This window comes from Palaemon carinicauda, chromosome 18 (genome assembly GCF_036898095.1).
Source record: "Palaemon carinicauda isolate YSFRI2023 chromosome 18, ASM3689809v2, whole genome shotgun sequence".
NCBI classification, from domain to species: Eukaryota; Metazoa; Arthropoda; class Malacostraca; order Decapoda; family Palaemonidae; genus Palaemon; species Palaemon carinicauda.
Window position 1 is genome coordinate 43,471,997 of NC_090742.1, and position 18,032 is coordinate 43,490,028.

At 39.6% G+C, this 18,032-nt stretch overlaps 1 protein-coding gene across 1 annotated transcript; it reads left to right on the plus strand.

Moving 5' to 3' along the window:
- Nucleotides 1–13,386: 13,386 nt before the first annotated feature.
- Nucleotides 13,387–17,492, plus strand: LOC137657264 (putative nuclease HARBI1). Its single transcript, XM_068391601.1, has 3 exons — nucleotides 13,387–13,392; nucleotides 14,843–15,588; nucleotides 17,486–17,492. The coding sequence occupies exons 1-3, from the start codon at nucleotides 13,387–13,389 to the stop codon at nucleotides 17,490–17,492; spliced, it is 759 nt and encodes a 252-aa protein (XP_068247702.1).
- Nucleotides 17,493–18,032: the final 540 nt, after the last annotated feature.

Sequence of the window (18,032 nt, forward strand, 5' to 3'; positions counted from 1 at the left end):
CTCTAACTCTAAGAACAATGTGCTTTCTTACCTTATATTATAATTCCATCTTAAAGTCGTCGATGTCAATTTTCACCAAAACACGTCTGCACTCTGTCACTACCCTGCGCTCAAGAACGACCTGTCGCTTTCCCAAGCGCTTGAGAATGGGCATGGCGGGAGATGGCTCAATGGTTCTTTTGTTTTTCTTTGTTACTAACATATAGAAGGTGTCCCCAAAATTATTGTTTCTGACTAAAACTTCCTCATTTTAATTTTCTTATTATTTTATAACGTGTTTGCCTCTATTTGTGACCGGAATTTAATTACAAATTTTGGATTTACCACGAATAGTCATTCAAAGTTGCGCGGGGAAAAGGTGAAATTTCCCTGAGTGAAATTTTCCCTGCATGAGACATCCCTGCGTTTACACCCGCCCCTTTGAAGCCTCTTGAGCACAAGGGGGTTCAACGCCTTATCGCTCTGTAACGCCCATTAGATCCGTCTCCTCCTCTAAAATCAAAATAAGTTTCGACAGCGGTCTGTCGTATTCCTTGCCCTCTCTCCTGACAGTCACCGTCCTCACCAAACCATCTTTCCCTACTTTGGTCTGCACTACTCTAGCCAATGGCCAATGGCAGCGTGCTTCATTCTCTTTAACCATAAGGACTACGTCTCCCACCCTGACGTTTCGTCGCTCTTTGAGCCATTTCTGTCTCTTCTGCAGACCCAGTAGGTACTCACGTTTCCAACGGGCCCAGAACTGTTCGGCCATATGCTGCACCTGCTTCCATCTTTGCTTAGAGTGACCACCTATTGCAACGTCGCAGCCTACAGGCGAATCTGCCATGTTTAAAAGCTTGTTCGGTGTGAGTGGAACCGGGTCTCTATTGTCTGAGGTGACGACAGTAAGGGGTCTGCTGTTAACCGTTGCCTCCACTTCACAAAAGAGCGTACACAGCCCTTCATAATCCAATTTCTGTGTCCCCAAGACTATATCTAAGACCCTCCTCACGGTACCTATCAACCGCTCCCATGCTCCTCCAAAATGTGAGGCGCCGGGCGGATTGAGAATAAATTCCACCCCACACCCGAGCAACTCATTGCGCACCTTGTTTCCTGCCAAGAACTCATAACTGGAGTCGAGAACTTTCCGCGACCCCACAATATTAGTGCCGCAGTCGCATCTAACTGTCTTGACCTGACCACGACGAGCCAAAAACCTCCTGAAGGCACTAATGAATGAATCTGATGTGAGATTCGAGGCCACCTCCAGGTGTATGGCCCTCATGTTCAAACAAGTGAATATAACTCCCCAATGCTTCATCTGTGCCCTTCCTCGTTTTACGAAGAATGGCCCAAAAAGGTCCACTCCGGTGCGATAAAATGGGGGTTTCCCCGACTGCACTCGATCGGGTGGTAGATCGGCCATTAGCTGCTCGATGGCTTTTCCGTGTGCCCTGCGACACCTGACACATCTACTCAGCACGCGTCGCACTGCTGCATGGCCCTTAATTACCCAAAATTTCTCCCTCACCTGGCTCAAAACATGCATTACACCCATATGGTTAGAATGCTCATGATAATACTGGATCACCATGTCTGTCAAGTGTCCCTTATACGGCAAAATAATTGGATGCCTTTCGCTTGGAGAGATATTTGCCAAAGATAACCTACCTCCAACGCACAGAAGCCCATTTCTCAGGATTGGTTTCAACCTTCTTAGGGAGCTAGAGGCCCTAATAGTTCCTCCCTTCTCGAGGCTCTCTATCTCTAACTCGTAATCAACACGCTGTGTTACCTGCACTACCACCGTTTCCGCCAAGCTAATAATTTCGGTGGACAGATGCACACCTAGCTCGCTGAGCAGCTGCCGATGTTTATAAATAATGTATCTAGCAAATAGCAACAACCAACCCAAAGCTCTAAGGAGCTTGATCCAACTAGAATAGTGGTGGATGATTTTATACATACCTGTTTGCCTTATGTCCATCCCAATCCTGAAACTAATTATTTTGTAGCCTCTAGTTCCTGTTGGTCGTATCTCACGCTTAACCTCCAATCCCTCCACACCATCTGACATTTGAGCTGGCTCAGTTGGCCAGAAACACTCCTCCTTCAACAGAAACTCCGGACCTTTTTTCCACCTTTCAGACTGCTTGGAACGTGTTGCATCGTCTGCTGGGTTCTCCCCAGAGTTAACGTACCTCCACTCTTTCTGATCACTGCCCTCCCTTATCATAGAGACACGGTTTGCCACAAATGTCTGGTATCTGGCCTGATCGTTCCTAATATAGCGCAAGACGGTCGTTGAGTCAGTCCAATAATAGACCCTATCTACCCTGAAATCTATCATGGTCAGAATGGTGTTTCCTAGTCTTACGGCCAGCACCGCTGCACTAAGTTCTAGGCGGGGCACCGAAACATGCTTCAGTGGTGCTACCCTTGCCTTTCCCATGATGAATCTGCAAGATACGTTTCCCCACAGATCCGAGACCCGCAAGTATGCCACTACTCCCAAAGCCATGACGCTTGCATCTGAGAACAAATGCAACTGTACTAGGGTGGCTGATTCCCATGGAATAACCTTCAGGCTTCTGGGCACACTGGTCCCGCTGGTCTGGCTCAGCCTCTTTGCCCACGCCTTGATACGGTCTGTAGTGTCAGGGTCCAACTCCATGTCCCAGGCTATCTTTAATCGGCAGAGGTCCTGCATGATGACCCTACCCTCGATTAAAACTGGCGCCAATATTCCGAGTGGATCGTAAATCGAGGCTATGGCTGACAACAGGTCCCGCTTAGTCCTTGGGACTGATATTAGCTCTGCGTGGACACCCAATTCATCAGTGGCCAAGTCCCACTGCACTCCCAAAGCCTTTGTCTTATGTGACTCTGATCCCTCTATAAGCTCTGAGGTGCTCCTACTGTACCACTCCCTCGGGATCGATGACATAACCTCCACGCAAGGGCTGCTGAACTTTGTCAATGTAAACCCCCCTTTCTTGCAGAGCTCTTTAACCTCCAACAAATTGACTAACAGTGCATCTTTGCGATCCTCGGCTCTCAAGCAGTCATCTACATAAAAATTGTTGGCAACTGTGAACCGTGCTTCCTCTGAAAATTCATTCCCAAAGTCGCTTGCCGTCTGTTTCAGCACGAAGTTTGCAATGCTCGGTGAAGAGCAGGCCCCGAACAGGTGGACTGCCATTCTCCACTCTTTGGGTTCCTCGTCAAGACCATTTTCCCACCAAAAGAACCTAAGGTAATCCCGCTGATGCTCTGGTACCTGTACCTGATAGAACATAGTATTTATATCTCCTGTATAGGCAAATAGACCTCCCCTAAACTTTACCAACACACCCAACAGAGAGTTCATCATATCAGGTCCCTGCAAGAGTAGGTCATTTAAGGATATACCCTCCACCTTGCTTGCACAGTCAAATACAACACGGACCTTGTCTGGCTTGTCTGGATGTTGCACACCAAAATGAGGAATATACCACACATTTCCCTGGCTGGCTGCAGTCACTCGCTCAGCATAGCCTTTCTGTTGCATCTCTCTCATGAAGGCACTATACTGCTTAGCGTAGTTACCATCCTTCACTAGCTTCTTACGAAGGCTGTGCATACGGCGCAATGCGATGTCCCTTGTTTCTGGCAATGGCCCATGATTGCCACGCAGAGGCAATGGTACCTCGTAAGTTCTTCCTTTCTTTCTAACCCCTTTCTCTATTATCTCTAGCCATTTCCTGTCCTCTGCAGACATTTCCCTTCTGTTAGATGCAACATCGTCATACTCGCGATTGTAACTCTCAACCAGTATGCGGTCTAACTCAAGGCGCTTGCTTGTCACTTGGATCTTATTGACATGCTCTTGTCTCCTTTTGTCCTTTGCTCCACATACCACCCAGCCCAATAATGTTCGTATGGCATGGGGTTCATGGAGGCATGTTGAATTAATAACTTCCCTTGGCTCAAGTAGGTGAGGCACATTGTTCCCAATTAATAAACCTACCTCAGCTTCTACCTCTGGGATGTAAATCTCCCGCAAGTGTGGCCATCGTTCCAGATCTCTGGACCTGACTACATCACACTCGTCTATCGGTATGCGAGGGGCACTCAACACCGGGGGGAGTGTAATGCAAGTCTTGCCCTCATAGTCCAATACTGACAATCCCGAGACTAGACTGCATGCAACTTCCCCTACTCCGTTGATGGTTTCAACATTCACCTTAACGTCCTGCCTCTCAGTGCTGCCTAGGGTCTGCATTAAAGCTTCCAAGACAAAGCATGTGGAACTCCCATTGTCCAAGAAAGCCTTCGTGAAAACCTCCCTTCCTTCCCTTGACCTAATCCTTATCGGCACAACTGACATCCCTGTACCAATGCTACCTCCTCTAACCGCCCTGAACATAGCAATTTTGTCATGTGTTCCTTCCTCCTGAGCCACTAAGGCTCTATTTGAGTGCTCAGATCCTATCACTTCTACTTCTTGGACCACTTCTGCTCCTTGGACCACTTCTACTTCCTGGTGTCGATGCAACAGCGTTGGGTGATTCCCATTGCATATGTTGCAACTTTTCCTGTTTCTGCAATACTGAGACCTATGACCACTTCTCAGACACCCAAAACAGAGCCCCAACTCCCTTATGGCTCCCAGTTTTTCCTCAGGTCCCATTTGAGATATTTGGTGGCATTCATCCACTATATGGGGTCCTGTACAGTACCAACATGAAAGCGGGGCAGTTCTGTTACATGAAACTTTCCTAGCCTTAGTTGGACACTCAGCCTTGACTGGTGCTTTTCCTTCTCCTACCCGAGGGGTGTCTTCCCTTCTGCCCCTCTGAAATAGGTTCAAGACCCTAGCCTCTCCTTCAATGAAACTCACCAAATCATCAAACGACACAGGCCTCTTTTTTTTCTCATTAATCTTATCAGCAACTCTCCACCATCGAGCCTGCACCCCTAAGGAGAACTTGCCAATGATCAACCTCATTGTTTTTGGATTTTGTAATTCGGCAATGCCATAAGGGACGCACGAAATTGCATTCCTGCAAGTTTTGAGTGCCACCGAGTACTCGTCATACTCTTCCGCGTTGTTTTCCCTTATATCTTTCCATTTAATGATCTTTTCCACAAATGCAGTGGCTATCTGTTCTAGGTTTCCATATCGCTCCTCCAGCAACTTCCTTGCCTGCTTATAGCCCTCTGAAGCTTCTAAGTGGATGCAAGATGCCACAATATCGTTTGGCATGCCTGTCGTGTATAAATCCAGATACTTCAGCCTTTCCTTATCATTCGTCAACTGGCTACTAAAGACTTCATCGAAAGCGCGAATGAACTTAAAATACTTTGTACGATCCCCATCAAACTTAACTATATCCTGCTTGGGCATCAAGCTTTTAAGGTTGCAAGAGATTAGCGCCTGCATGACTTCCCTATTGCTCAAGTCCCTCTGGTCATTCTCGCCCGAGCAACGGCATCCACTTAACCCAATCTCGGGCGCTTCCGTATTCAAATGCATGGATCTCTCACTCCCGCTTACATCAGGGCTTGTGTGTTCTCTTACCCTAGGGAGGGGAGTTATTTCCTTTTCTTTTACTCTGACTTCTCTCAGGGCCTTCTCCTCTGCCTCCACTCCAGCTAACTCTGCCTCTAAACCGACCCTCTCCCTCCTAGCCTTTAGCGCTGCTTCCTCTCGCTCTATGGCGTCTATCTCCTTCATCGCCCGTAATTGTGCTGCCAACCTGGCTCTAGAAGCAGCTAATACTGCATGTCTGCTCCCAGTAGAACTCGCGCGCGACCGCTGAGATCTCCCGGAAGCAACAGATTGCATACCAATGACTGATGCGCTATCCCCCAAATTTAAATGTCCTTCCTCTTCCCTGGACTCTTCAGTGCACTCACCTACCTTATGGCCCTGATTAACCCCACTCTCCTGCCTAACCTCAAGTCCCCGCAAAAACTCCTGTACCTCTACGCCATCCTTCTCTAGGGCTTCACTTAGACGCTGACACAATTCAGACTTGTTCCCTCCTCTTGGGAGGCCTCTAACTTCCAACTCCTCTCTCAATTGCGCAACCTTTAGGGTCTCCATTTTCCTAGGCCCCGTTCCGGCACTCCCTATGAGCTAACAAAATTCCCTAGTTGAATCGTAGCTGACCTAACCGATGAGTGGCCGAGAACCTGCACTACTCAATGAAGACCACCATCAGTACCTATGTTGCGACTGCCTAAATCCTCTAAGCCTAGAGACTGTCCGTAAATGTATCAATGTCTCGTGGCCCAGCCTCCTACCTGAAAGATTTTCTATTTGACATATCCCGGCCTTTACCTGAAAGAACTCCTACCTGAAATAACTTCTATTTGACATATCCCAGCCTTTACTTGAAAGAACTCCTACCTGAAATAACTTCTATTTGACATATCCCAGCCTTAACCTGAAATAACTTCTATTTGACATATCCCAGCCTTTACCTGAAAGAACTCCTACCTGAAATAACTTCTGTTCGACATATCCCAGCCTTTACTTGAAAGAACTCCTACCTGAAATAACTTCTATTTGACATATCCCAGCCTTAACCTGAAATAACTTCTATTTGACATATCCCAGCCTTTACCTGAAAGAACTCCTACCTGAAATAACTTCTGTTCGACATATCCCAGCCTTTACTTGAAAGAACTCCTACCTGAAATAACTTCTATTTGACATATCCCAGCCTTAACCTGAAATAACTTCTATGAAATAACTAAACCCCTCCTTGTTATGCCTAAGTTCTAATACCATGCAGCATGCAGCCAACTAACAGCTGTCAAACTGAGAACTCTAGTGACCATTAGCTTAGGATTACAGCACCCGTAACCGACGTTGGAAGTGGTTTCTTCATATGGATATTCCTCCAATTGGTAAAGTTAAATTGGGTAACCGTAACGTTACGTGCTAAGTTCTCATTTGAATGGGTTTTAAATTGGATCTTCCAAGAAATGTTTTCATGCCACACACAGAATAAACTTATGTATTAAATCAAACCCGTGATACCATTAACCTAAACCAGTTATGAGGACCTATAGACGATTATACCTAAACCAATACAGAACCAAGGGACCACATTATAAAATTCCACAAGGTTTCCCTCGACGATCAGATATCACTCTTAACTCAAAATACATTAATAATGACCTGAGAACACAACATTCTGACCTTTTCCAAGTCTTAATGCACTACACACATCTGTTCCTGCTCACCTTCGAGATATTTGCCTAACAAATAAACTACTCAAGTCCAAATGCAAAATTTCCATTTAATTAAACATCAACGCCTCTGTCATAAAAAAAAACACAAAATAATTGTCACTCTAAATATTACACAACAGGACAGTTTCCTTAATGAACTTCGTCGATCATCTTACTGAGGAATCAGCTAATCACGCCTTACAGCTTAGGAACATCTAATACCCTCATAAATCTGGGTCCTGTGAATGAAATCTTTCACACGTGCTGACAGCAACACCTTAACGATGCAGACAATACCTAATTGCGCCCATTATAACTTCCTTCCACTTAGCTTGTTGCGCGATGTCGGCAGACGACTTGATCTTCTTCTCAGCTTTCCAGAGGGACCACGTGCTTCTTCAGAGTTCCACCCACGCTGTACCACAAAAGGGGGGACTAAAATTTGACTATAGGCTGAGGGGGTCTTCGTGGCGGGGTGATTTAGTACTCGTCGACATTTTTGGTTTTTATTTGTGACGTGTCACTGGAAAAATTACATACAATGAGAAATTCATATGGACAATTCTTCAATTAATAAAAACTAAACATATAAAAATAAGAAATTAAAAAAGAAATCAACAAAGGTAAAATCATAATGATTGATAAAAAACATATTTAAAGAAAACCCTATTTTCTACACATTTCAAACAACATTATTGGAAACCTCTATTGCTATATCTCGTTAATTCTGATTCCTTTGTATTCTATTTCTTGCATGTTACACATTTTTATTAATATTTCCAATAAAGGCCTCTAGTATAATGACTTGATTACAAAATTCGTAATACTAGGTGGGTGAATCCCTTGGTTCTGCTATATCAACTCTATAGAAATAAGCACTAAGCAATAATAGACATCATTAAGTCATGAGAGAATTTCACTAAATAATTATTCGATGTGTGGCATATTCTATCTAGCTTAATCCCTTACGAACTCTATTTTCCCTCCTTAAATTATAAAAGACCTCTTGATAACATCTCTTACTTACAATTTTGTTTGTGTCCACCGTAAAGACCGTCCACCTCTCTCCCCTAAATGGGCCCCGGGGTATGTTCCTGCCGAGGGTACGGGACCGTTAGGACAAACCCCTCACTTTGTCTCATGTTTCTATATTTCATTATTAACATCCCTTAAGCTATTGTTATTTAAACAGCAACCCTGACAACCCTTTTTTTTGTCTCTAACTCTAAGAACAATGTGCTTTCTTACCTTATATTATAATTCCATCTTAAAGTCGTCGATGTCAATTTTCACCAAAACACGTCTGCACTCTGTCACTACCCTGCGCTCAAGAACGACCTGTCGCTTTCCCAAGCGCTTGAGAATGGGCATGGCGGGAGATGGCTCAATGGTTCTTTTGTTTTTCTTTGTTACTAACATATAGAAGGTGTCCCCAAAATTATTGTTTCTGACTAAAACTTCCTCATTTTAATTTTCTTATTATTTTATAATGTGTTTGCCTCTATTTGTGACCGGAATTTAATTACAAATTTTGGATTTACCACGAATAGTCATTCAAAGTTGCGCGGGGAAAAGGTGAAATTTCCCTGAGTGAAATTTTCCCTGCATGAGACATCCCTGCGTTTACAAGATGAATCGTTTGCAGAAATTGATTTGTTGAAGTAATTGAATTTGTGGTCATATCAAAGAAATGATAAATTCGTGGGAAATTAATTCTATATTTTACTCCCAATGAACCAAGATTCTATTGGATGAAAATCATAAAGTCATTTCATAGTATCAATAAACAGGTGAAAATTCATTCACGATCATCGTTAAAAAAGAGAAATCATATGGAAAATTAACTGAAGATCATGGTAAACTAGAAATCATTTAGATAATTCTTAGGTCCGAGTAGAAATTAGAAAACTCTGATTACATCTCATGGTTAATTCAAGTCTAACCATCCATATACTATTACGCCAATGAACCAGGAAATCTTTAATAAAAGTCTGATCTTTTGGGGGGAAAAGGTCGAAGTTCACTGACGTACAGAAAGTTTAGGACATGTCAGCAGCATTTTCGTCTCCAGGCCTTCGTAAATATTATTTTTTCAAGTAACACACAAATTTAACATTTGCTTTAATTTCCCCTCCCTCCCCTTGGGGGGCAGGGGGAGGGGTGGGCGACCTTCTTTTTGCTACCCTTCACACCTTCCGTGGGCATATGTTTATCAAATGAATTTATCCCTCTAATTTATTGACTTTTTATTTCTTTAATGTTTGTGTGTGTGTCTGTCTGTCAACGCTTAGTACTGTACCTTTCACCATATACTCTGATGTATGGAAGAGAGAGGAGGGGAATTAGTCTGCCCGGAAGTCACCGGGGTCTTCTGATTACAAAATGTGCTTTCAAAGGGATTGGTGCCAGAATGGGTTACACTTCCGTTGTTTTCAGCGAGGCTGCTAACCCCCAAAGCCCTATCTAATATAGGAGATATTCACAGGTCATTGTTCGACTTACGGTGTCTTTCAGGTAGTTAACAGAGCTAATTTCTCTTCCTCTTGTTTGGTTAAAATTGTTATAGTTTTTATACGAAGTATTTATTTTAATTTGTTACTGTTCTTAAAATATTTTATTTTTCATTGATTCCTTTCATAACTGGGATAATAATAATAATAATAATAATAATAATAATAATAATAATAATAATAATAATAATAATAATAATAATGGTCGAAATACCAGCGGCAAGGCGAACATGTTACTACACTCTAAAAAATTAAGGGTATAAAAGGGGTAGAAAAGGGGTATTTCTAGTGGTTAAAATAGCATACCCTATTGGGGTATATAAGAACTATAATATACCCTTTACAATATACCCATATCAAGGGTATAACATATACTTGAGATACCCTTACTTAGGGGTGTATCGTAGGTAAAGAATACCCTTTTACAGGGTATTCTATACGACATAAATACCCGTGTATATTAATTATAATTTTATAATTAACATCTATTCCACCATTATATAGGTGTAGTTATAGCTTATAAGTATATAAAGTGATAAGGTCAATGATTTTAAAAGTTTGGTTTATCAATTTATTATTTCCATTACACTTGAAAATCAAAAGTATATATGTAATATATAAAGAGTGATGGCAGAAGCTGCAAAGCAAACCGTACGCAGAAATCTGTGAAAAGAAAATATTTGTTAGTGTGTGTGTGCCTATATATATATATATATATATATATATATATATATATATATATATATATATATATATATATATATATATATATATATATATATATATATATATATATATATATATATATATATATATATATATATATATATATATATATATAGAAAAGAAAGGAAAAAATATCATGCATAAATACCTGTCTGCTACCTCAGGTCAAACTGATTAAGAAATCATTGGCGTCAGTGTTTGCTTACAGACTACGCGTAATCGTAATGTTATTAACGTTTAGCTGAATACGTTGTTTATGTTTTTTTCCTCCCAGACAGCTTGACGCTCTCTCTCTCTCTCTCTCTCTCTCTCTCTCTCTCTCTCTCTCTCTCTCTCTCTCTCTCTCTCTCTCTCTCTCTCTCATAATTAAGTACTAATGATAATTTCTTACTTATTTTCCCCGGTGTTAGTAATAATGATTTTTTAGACTATCACAGCCTGAATGCAAAACTAATGATGATGTCTGACAATTTTTATTCGTAACGTTGAAGTAGGAAATAATGTTAAGTATGGTAGTTTTGACTTTTAAAATACTGCAGAAATAATGGGGATGAGTAACCTAAAATTTATTCAAGGCAGCATTTCAGATAATAAGAAACATACATACCATATTTTATCATACGTAAAATTATGGTAAAAAGTGTTATAGGTCACATAAATACCAGAGTCAATGCAAAAACCATAATAATAAAAACAATATAATAATAATATAAGGAGTATAATAATAATAATAGCAATAATAGTGAAAAGAGTAAAGGAATAATAATAATCATAGCAATATCATTATTATCATTTTATATTGATATCAAAATTATTATAATAATAATAATAATAATAATAATAATAATAATAATAATAATAATAATAATAATAATAATAACAGTAAAATTAAATGAGATTATGGAAAGCAGTCAGCGAGAGACAGAGGGGAGAAAGAATTCGCCTGGCGAGAGAGGGGGAGGACTTGTCTCAGTTGTAGTGACGTCACATTAATAACGGCTATCCGAGAGAAAGCTGTACATGAGTTGACAAAGAGCAATTTCATATATATATATATATATATATATATATATATATATATATATATATATATATATATATATATATATATATATATATATATATATATATATATATATATATATATAAGATTAATTGAATTATTATAACTAAAGAAGTTACTAAAGTCTAGTAAGTAGTATGTCAAAAGGCTTCGTCTCTGTTTTAACCATCTTTCAGTGCAAACCACCACGTAGGTATATGCTATTTAAAATCATTGTCAAAACGAAATAAAATAATGTAAGTGTCATTCTCGAATAGTTGTGGTTCTTTCACCATAGTTATGACATGCAACAGAGACGTACATAGCCGCGTATTTGTATGGTAAACCGCCGCCTTTTTATAAGCATCTACCGGCGTTTTTCTTTCAAGTCAGAGTTGGCGGTGTATATACATGTTGGGGACCACTGTCTATGCTTGCATAGATGGACAGTTAGTGTTCTTACCTTGGTTAGCAGTTAACAGGTGAAATGCAGTGTAGATATTATAATCTCGATGACGCTAATTGGAGCAATTCATCTTCACGGCAGAGCAGACGAGAGTCCAGACGCCACTGAAATTTCCCGCCAAATTCCCGGGGTCTCGAAGAATCTCGAGACGGCAACAATACAAATTGCCAAGTACCGCATTTTGTAGGAACTTGCTTCAAAACTATCCATAACTCAAAACCAATATGTTGTTCGTAACTTTTTTGGTGCATTACACTATCAGTGTAACAATATGGTGATTTAATACAGAGTAAAAGTTCATTTCATGACATGATCACACAAACTTACCAAGCCCATTTTAAGACAAAGTACAATAGAGGGTATATTATTCACAAAAAATACCCTGCCTCCTGGTTTTGAGGGGTATATTTGAGCCTTGGGGTGTTTTACATGTATTTAAACCCCAGCTCAATCGTTATACCCTTTCTGTACCTTGAACTTTTTACAGTGTACGGTTATTGATTTTATATCTAAATAACAAGCAGTCAGGCATTTCAGCCTTAACGTTTGGTAATGCCAATGGCATCAGAAGTAGCCTATGTAGCAGGAAATCCCAACTTTGAGGAATCTTTTCTTCTGTTTTTTTTATTTTTATTTTCATTTTTTTTATTTTTCGAATTACTGACATCATCCACGTCCTGCACATTAGTTCAGCCGTTCAGTTCTCTTCCGTCTCAAGCTTAGCTTCATTTCAACAAATGTTGATAGACTGACGTAGACTTTCGCCATCTTTACTTAAGCCTTCTTCCCCTTTCCTCCATCTGTTTGTCTTCGAGAGCCAGCAGCTTCTTCTTGTGTGGGAGGCAAGTCTTTGTTTCCCATTTTATGCGAAAGTTTCGGTTGTTGTGATTGTTGCTTCACGAAACGAGTTGATGTGCGGTTATATTAAATCATCACCACGCTCTCTCTCTCTCTCTCTCTCTCTCTCTCTCTCTCTCTCTCTCTCTCTCTCTCTCTCTCTCTCTCTCTCTCTTATAAAAATGCGTTAAAAAAATAATAATTTTGTGTTTTGTATTCTGTATAATCACTCATTTTTATATACTTTTTGGTATTACATACATAACTAAAACAGACACTCGGTAGAGCGCATACCTTCGCCTATATCATATACATTATATCACAACATCAGTTTAATGCTAATCATATTAAAATGGGCCACGATATTGAAAAAAAGACGTTATTGACCTTTTCGTGACTTTGGCCTTGACGTTTGACTCAATCACTCAACTTTCCTTGGGTCATGGTTAATCATCCCACTAAATTTCATAAAATTCGGTCAAATAGTTTTGGAGTCATGCGAATCCCAAGCAGACTGACATACAAACATACGTCTATCAAAATATGACCTTCACAATGAAGTTGGCGACGGTAATGAGAAAAACATGTGAAATATGGATGTAAGCACGGACCAGGATTCTTAGCTACTGACTCATTGATGGAAGGTCCTGAACCTTAATAAAGATTTGTCGATCTCGGAATGAAATCAACTCCAATCTGTGCACTTCAGACTGGATAACCTTTCCATAGAAACCATTTGGGAAAGATTGAGACGAGATTTAATGAGCATTAACATTTCGTTTGATTTCAGAGAGGGGATTCTTAGTTACTTCTTTTAAAGAATCCGCAGATGTTTTGAATTTGATTTTTCATTTCATACTCAAGGATATTCCGTTAAATACCCTTCTACGATTATGAGAAGTTTTTGGAAGTAATATGATTTTATGTTCGAAGATATTGAACATGAAGTTTTCACGATCAAATCGGTATCCAAAATCATACTGAATCCTGAATATTTTAAGAAACAAGAACGAATTTAGGTAGAAATGATTTTAGCTCAATTCTTTAAATATTCTGGTTGCATTTGCGAGTGTTCAAGTTCAAGAAGTTTACGATTCTTTTGAGCAAATCCACCGAATTTTCTACATCATTTAAACAGGAACAAAGGTACAGTTGGACATAGGAATTCCTGTCACACCTCACTCTGAGAAGTACACCTTGTCATACACTTAAGTCAGGCGGACCACTTGCACGACTTTTTGCCACGAATTTGTCGTGGCAAGTCGTGACATTTTCTGGCACGAACTGGGAGGTTCACGCACTGTTCACGTCGAGTTCACGCATAGTTCACGATGAATTCACGACGAGTTCACGAATAGTTCACGAATGCGTGCCCTTTCGTGTTCACATTGACACGAACTGGCACGACGAGTTCACGCATAGTTTGCGCACTTCCCGCATTGGCACGACGAGTTCCCGCAATGCGGATGGTGTCGTGCCGACTTGGCCACACCATATAAAAACTGGGCTTCTCCAACCCGAGGATATTCTTGGATTGGCTGTGGAAGAGACAACAATACTTACTGTCAGAGACCCCCATTGCAAAGAAGAGAAGATACCTATACCTGGCAGCTGATCTAGCCATTGTTAGAGAGCAGCAGAAAAGGCTGGCAGAGGAAGAAGAGAAACAAAAGGCAACCCCACCTCGAAGAAAGATACAAACAAAGGAAAGTGTGGGTCAGGGAATGGTTAACCAGAAGGCACGAGTTTGGACAGTATGACAGTCTACTGACTGAACTCCACAGGGAAGATCAAAGGGGCTACAAAAACTACCTCAGAATCACACCTGACCTGTTCCAAGAGATGGTTGAGAAGTTAACCCCTCACCTGCAGAAGCAGTCCACCTTCATGAGAGAACCGCTTCAAGTTGGACTCAAGCTGGCTGCCACCCTCCGCTTTTTAGCCACTGGAAATTCCTATCAAAGTCTGCAGTACAGCTTCAGGGTTGAAGCAAGTACCATCTGCAAGTTCATACCCGAGGTGTGTAAAGCCATCATCGCGGTCTACAAGGACGAAGTGCTGCGCTGCCCCAAAACTGAAGAGGACTGGAAGGAAGTTGATGCCAGGTTCAGCTCTAGATGGAATTACCACGACTGTCTGGTGGCTGTGGACGGAAAGCACATCGCCATAAAGAAGCCACGCAATGCTGGTTCTTACTATTACAACTACAAGGGCTTCCACAGTATTGTACTGATTTCAGTGGCAGATGCTACCTACAAGTTCCTCTGTATGGATGTTAGGGCAGAGGGTGGTGCGTCGGATGGAGGAACATGGAGCAACAGTTCCCTGCATGATGCTGTAGAAGACAACAGAGCTGGAGTGCCTCAACCAGAACCACTCCCCAATGAGGACCACCCAGTGCCCTATCACTTCGTAGTGGATGATGCCTTTGCTCTCCGAACCTGGATGATGAAACCATTCTCCCATCGGTCACAAGTCCTACGAGAACGCATATATAGCTACAGGTTGTCTCGTGCCCGACGTGTCGTGGAGAATGCCTTTGGAATTTTAAGTCAAAGGTGCCATTGCTTCAACACGATGATGCAGCAGAACCCCGACACCATCAACCTGATCACCATGTGTGCCTGTGTCCTGCACAACCTTATCCTCATCAGATACCCACATGCTATTTCAGAAGTGGACTATGAAGATCCGGACACACATGATCTGATCCCTGGTGGATGGAGGACTGAGCAACACTTGCAGGAGCTGGTGCCTCTAACCGGCCATCATACCCAGAAGGATGCTAAGGATCAGCGAGACTACCTTTCACATTACTACATGTCCCCTGCTGGTGCTGTCCCTTGGCAAGAAAGAATTGTAGTAGCTCCATGAGCTGTATAGTTGTTCCATTTTGTTAATAAAAGAAACGTATCTTTTTCGTGTGTATTTTATTGTTGCCCTTTATCTTTTTAAATAAGAAAGCATTTTATTTACATTAAAACAGCAGACATCAAATATGTACAAGTATCACAGTCCAATTATTTACAAATATTTACAAGTGTCTCATCTCATCTCAGTCATTGTCCTTGCTGGTTTTGTTTTTTTTGCCCTTTATTTTTTGGTTTATTTTTCTTTCCTTTTTGTTTTTTTTTTTTATTTTTTTTTCGTGTTCATTTTCTTTCACTTTATTTTAAGGTTATACAGAAAAATAAGTGTTTTGAAATAAGAATTCATTTTATTTACATTAAAACAGCAAACATCAATATTTTTGGGGTTTATTTGTCTTTCCTTTTTGTTTTGTTTTAAATTTTTTTTTTCGTTTCCATTTTGTTTAACTTTATTTTAAGGTTATAGAGAAAAATAAGTGTTTTGAAAAAAGAAAGCATTTTATTTACATTAAAACAGCAGACATCAAATATGTACAAGTATCACAGTCCAATTATTTACAAATATTTACAAGTGTCTCATCTCATCTCAGTCATTGTCCTTGCTGGTATTTTTTTTTTTTTTGCCCTTTATTTTTTGGTTTATTTTTCTTTCCTTTTTGTTTTGCTTTTTTTTTCGTGTCCACTTTCTTTCACTTTATTTTAAGGTTATACAAAAAACTAAGTGTTTTGAAATAAGAATTCATTTTATTTACATTAAAACAGCAAACATCAAAATTTTTTGGGTTTATTTATCTTTCCTTTTTATTATTTTTTCGTTTCCTTTTTCTTTCTCTTTATTTTAAGGTTATAGAGAAAAATAAGTGTTTTGAAATAAGAAATCATTTTATTTACAATAAAACAGCAAACATCAAAAATATTTGGTTTATTTTTCTTTCCTTTTTATTTTTTCGTTTCCATTTTCTTTCTCTTTATTTTAAGGTTATAGAGAAAAATAAGGGTTTTGAAATAGGAAATCATTTGATTTACATTAAAACAGCAAACATCAGACATGTACAATTATCACAGTCCAATTATTTACAAATATTTACAAGTGTTTTGAAATAAGAAAGCATTTTATTTACATTAAAACAGCAAACATCGAATAGGCTATGTACAAGTATCACAGTCCAATTATTTACAAATATTTACAAGTGTTTTGAAATAAGAATTCATTTTATTTACATTAAAACAGCAAACATCGAATAGGCTATGTACAATTATCACAGTCCAATTATTTACAAATATTTACAAGTGTTTTGAAATAAGAATTCATTTTATTTACATTAAAACAGCAAACATCAAAATTTTTTGGGTTTATTTATCTTTCCTTTTTATTATTTTTTCGTTTCCATTTTCTTTCTCTTTATTTTAAGGTTATAGAGAAAAATAAGTGTTTTGAAATAAGAAATCATTTTATTTACAATAAAACAGCAAACATCAAAAATATTTGGTTTATTTTTCTTTCCTTTTTATTACTTTTTCGTTTCCATTTTCTTTCACTTTATTTTAAGGTTATACAGAAAAATAAGTGTTTTGAAATAAGAATTCATTTTATTTACATTAAAACAGCAAACATCAAAATTTTTGGGGTTTATTTTTCTTTCCTTTTTATTATATTTTCGTTTCCATTTTTCTCTTTATTTTAAGGTTATAGAGAAAAATAAGTGTTTTGAAATAAGAAATAATTTAATTTACATTAAACAGCAAACATAAAAAATTTTTTTGGTTTATTTTTCTTTCCTTTTTATTTTTTCGTTTCCATTTTCTTTCTCTTTATTTTAAGGTTATAGAGAAAAATAAGGGTTTTGAAATAGGAAATCATTTGATTTACATTAAAACAGCAAACATCAGACATGTACAATTATCACAGTCCAATTATTTACAAATATTTACAAGTGTTTTGAAATAAGAAAGCATTTTATTTACATTAAAACAGCAAACATCGAATAGGCTATGTACAAGTATCACAGTCCAATTATTTACAAATATTCACAAGTGTCACATATCTCAGTCAGTGTCCTTGCTGGTAGTTTTACTGCTGCGTGGGGATGCCTCCTGGACTGGTGGGGTGTTGAGTTCCTTGGATGTGTAGAGGGGTGAGGGTGACATGCCCTCTTCTAGGTTGCTCTCGACAGACCCTGGTGTCAGGACCGGGAAGCTGAGTGGTGTCAGAGGTGTCTTGAATGTGGCTGACAGCGACGACAATGAGGGTGTTGGTGAAGGATCCTGGACAAGGGTGGGTGACAATAATGAAGTTGATGGTGAAGGAACCTGGACAAGGGTGGCTGACGGTGGAGGTGGCATCCCTGGTTGCCACTCCGTGGTACGGG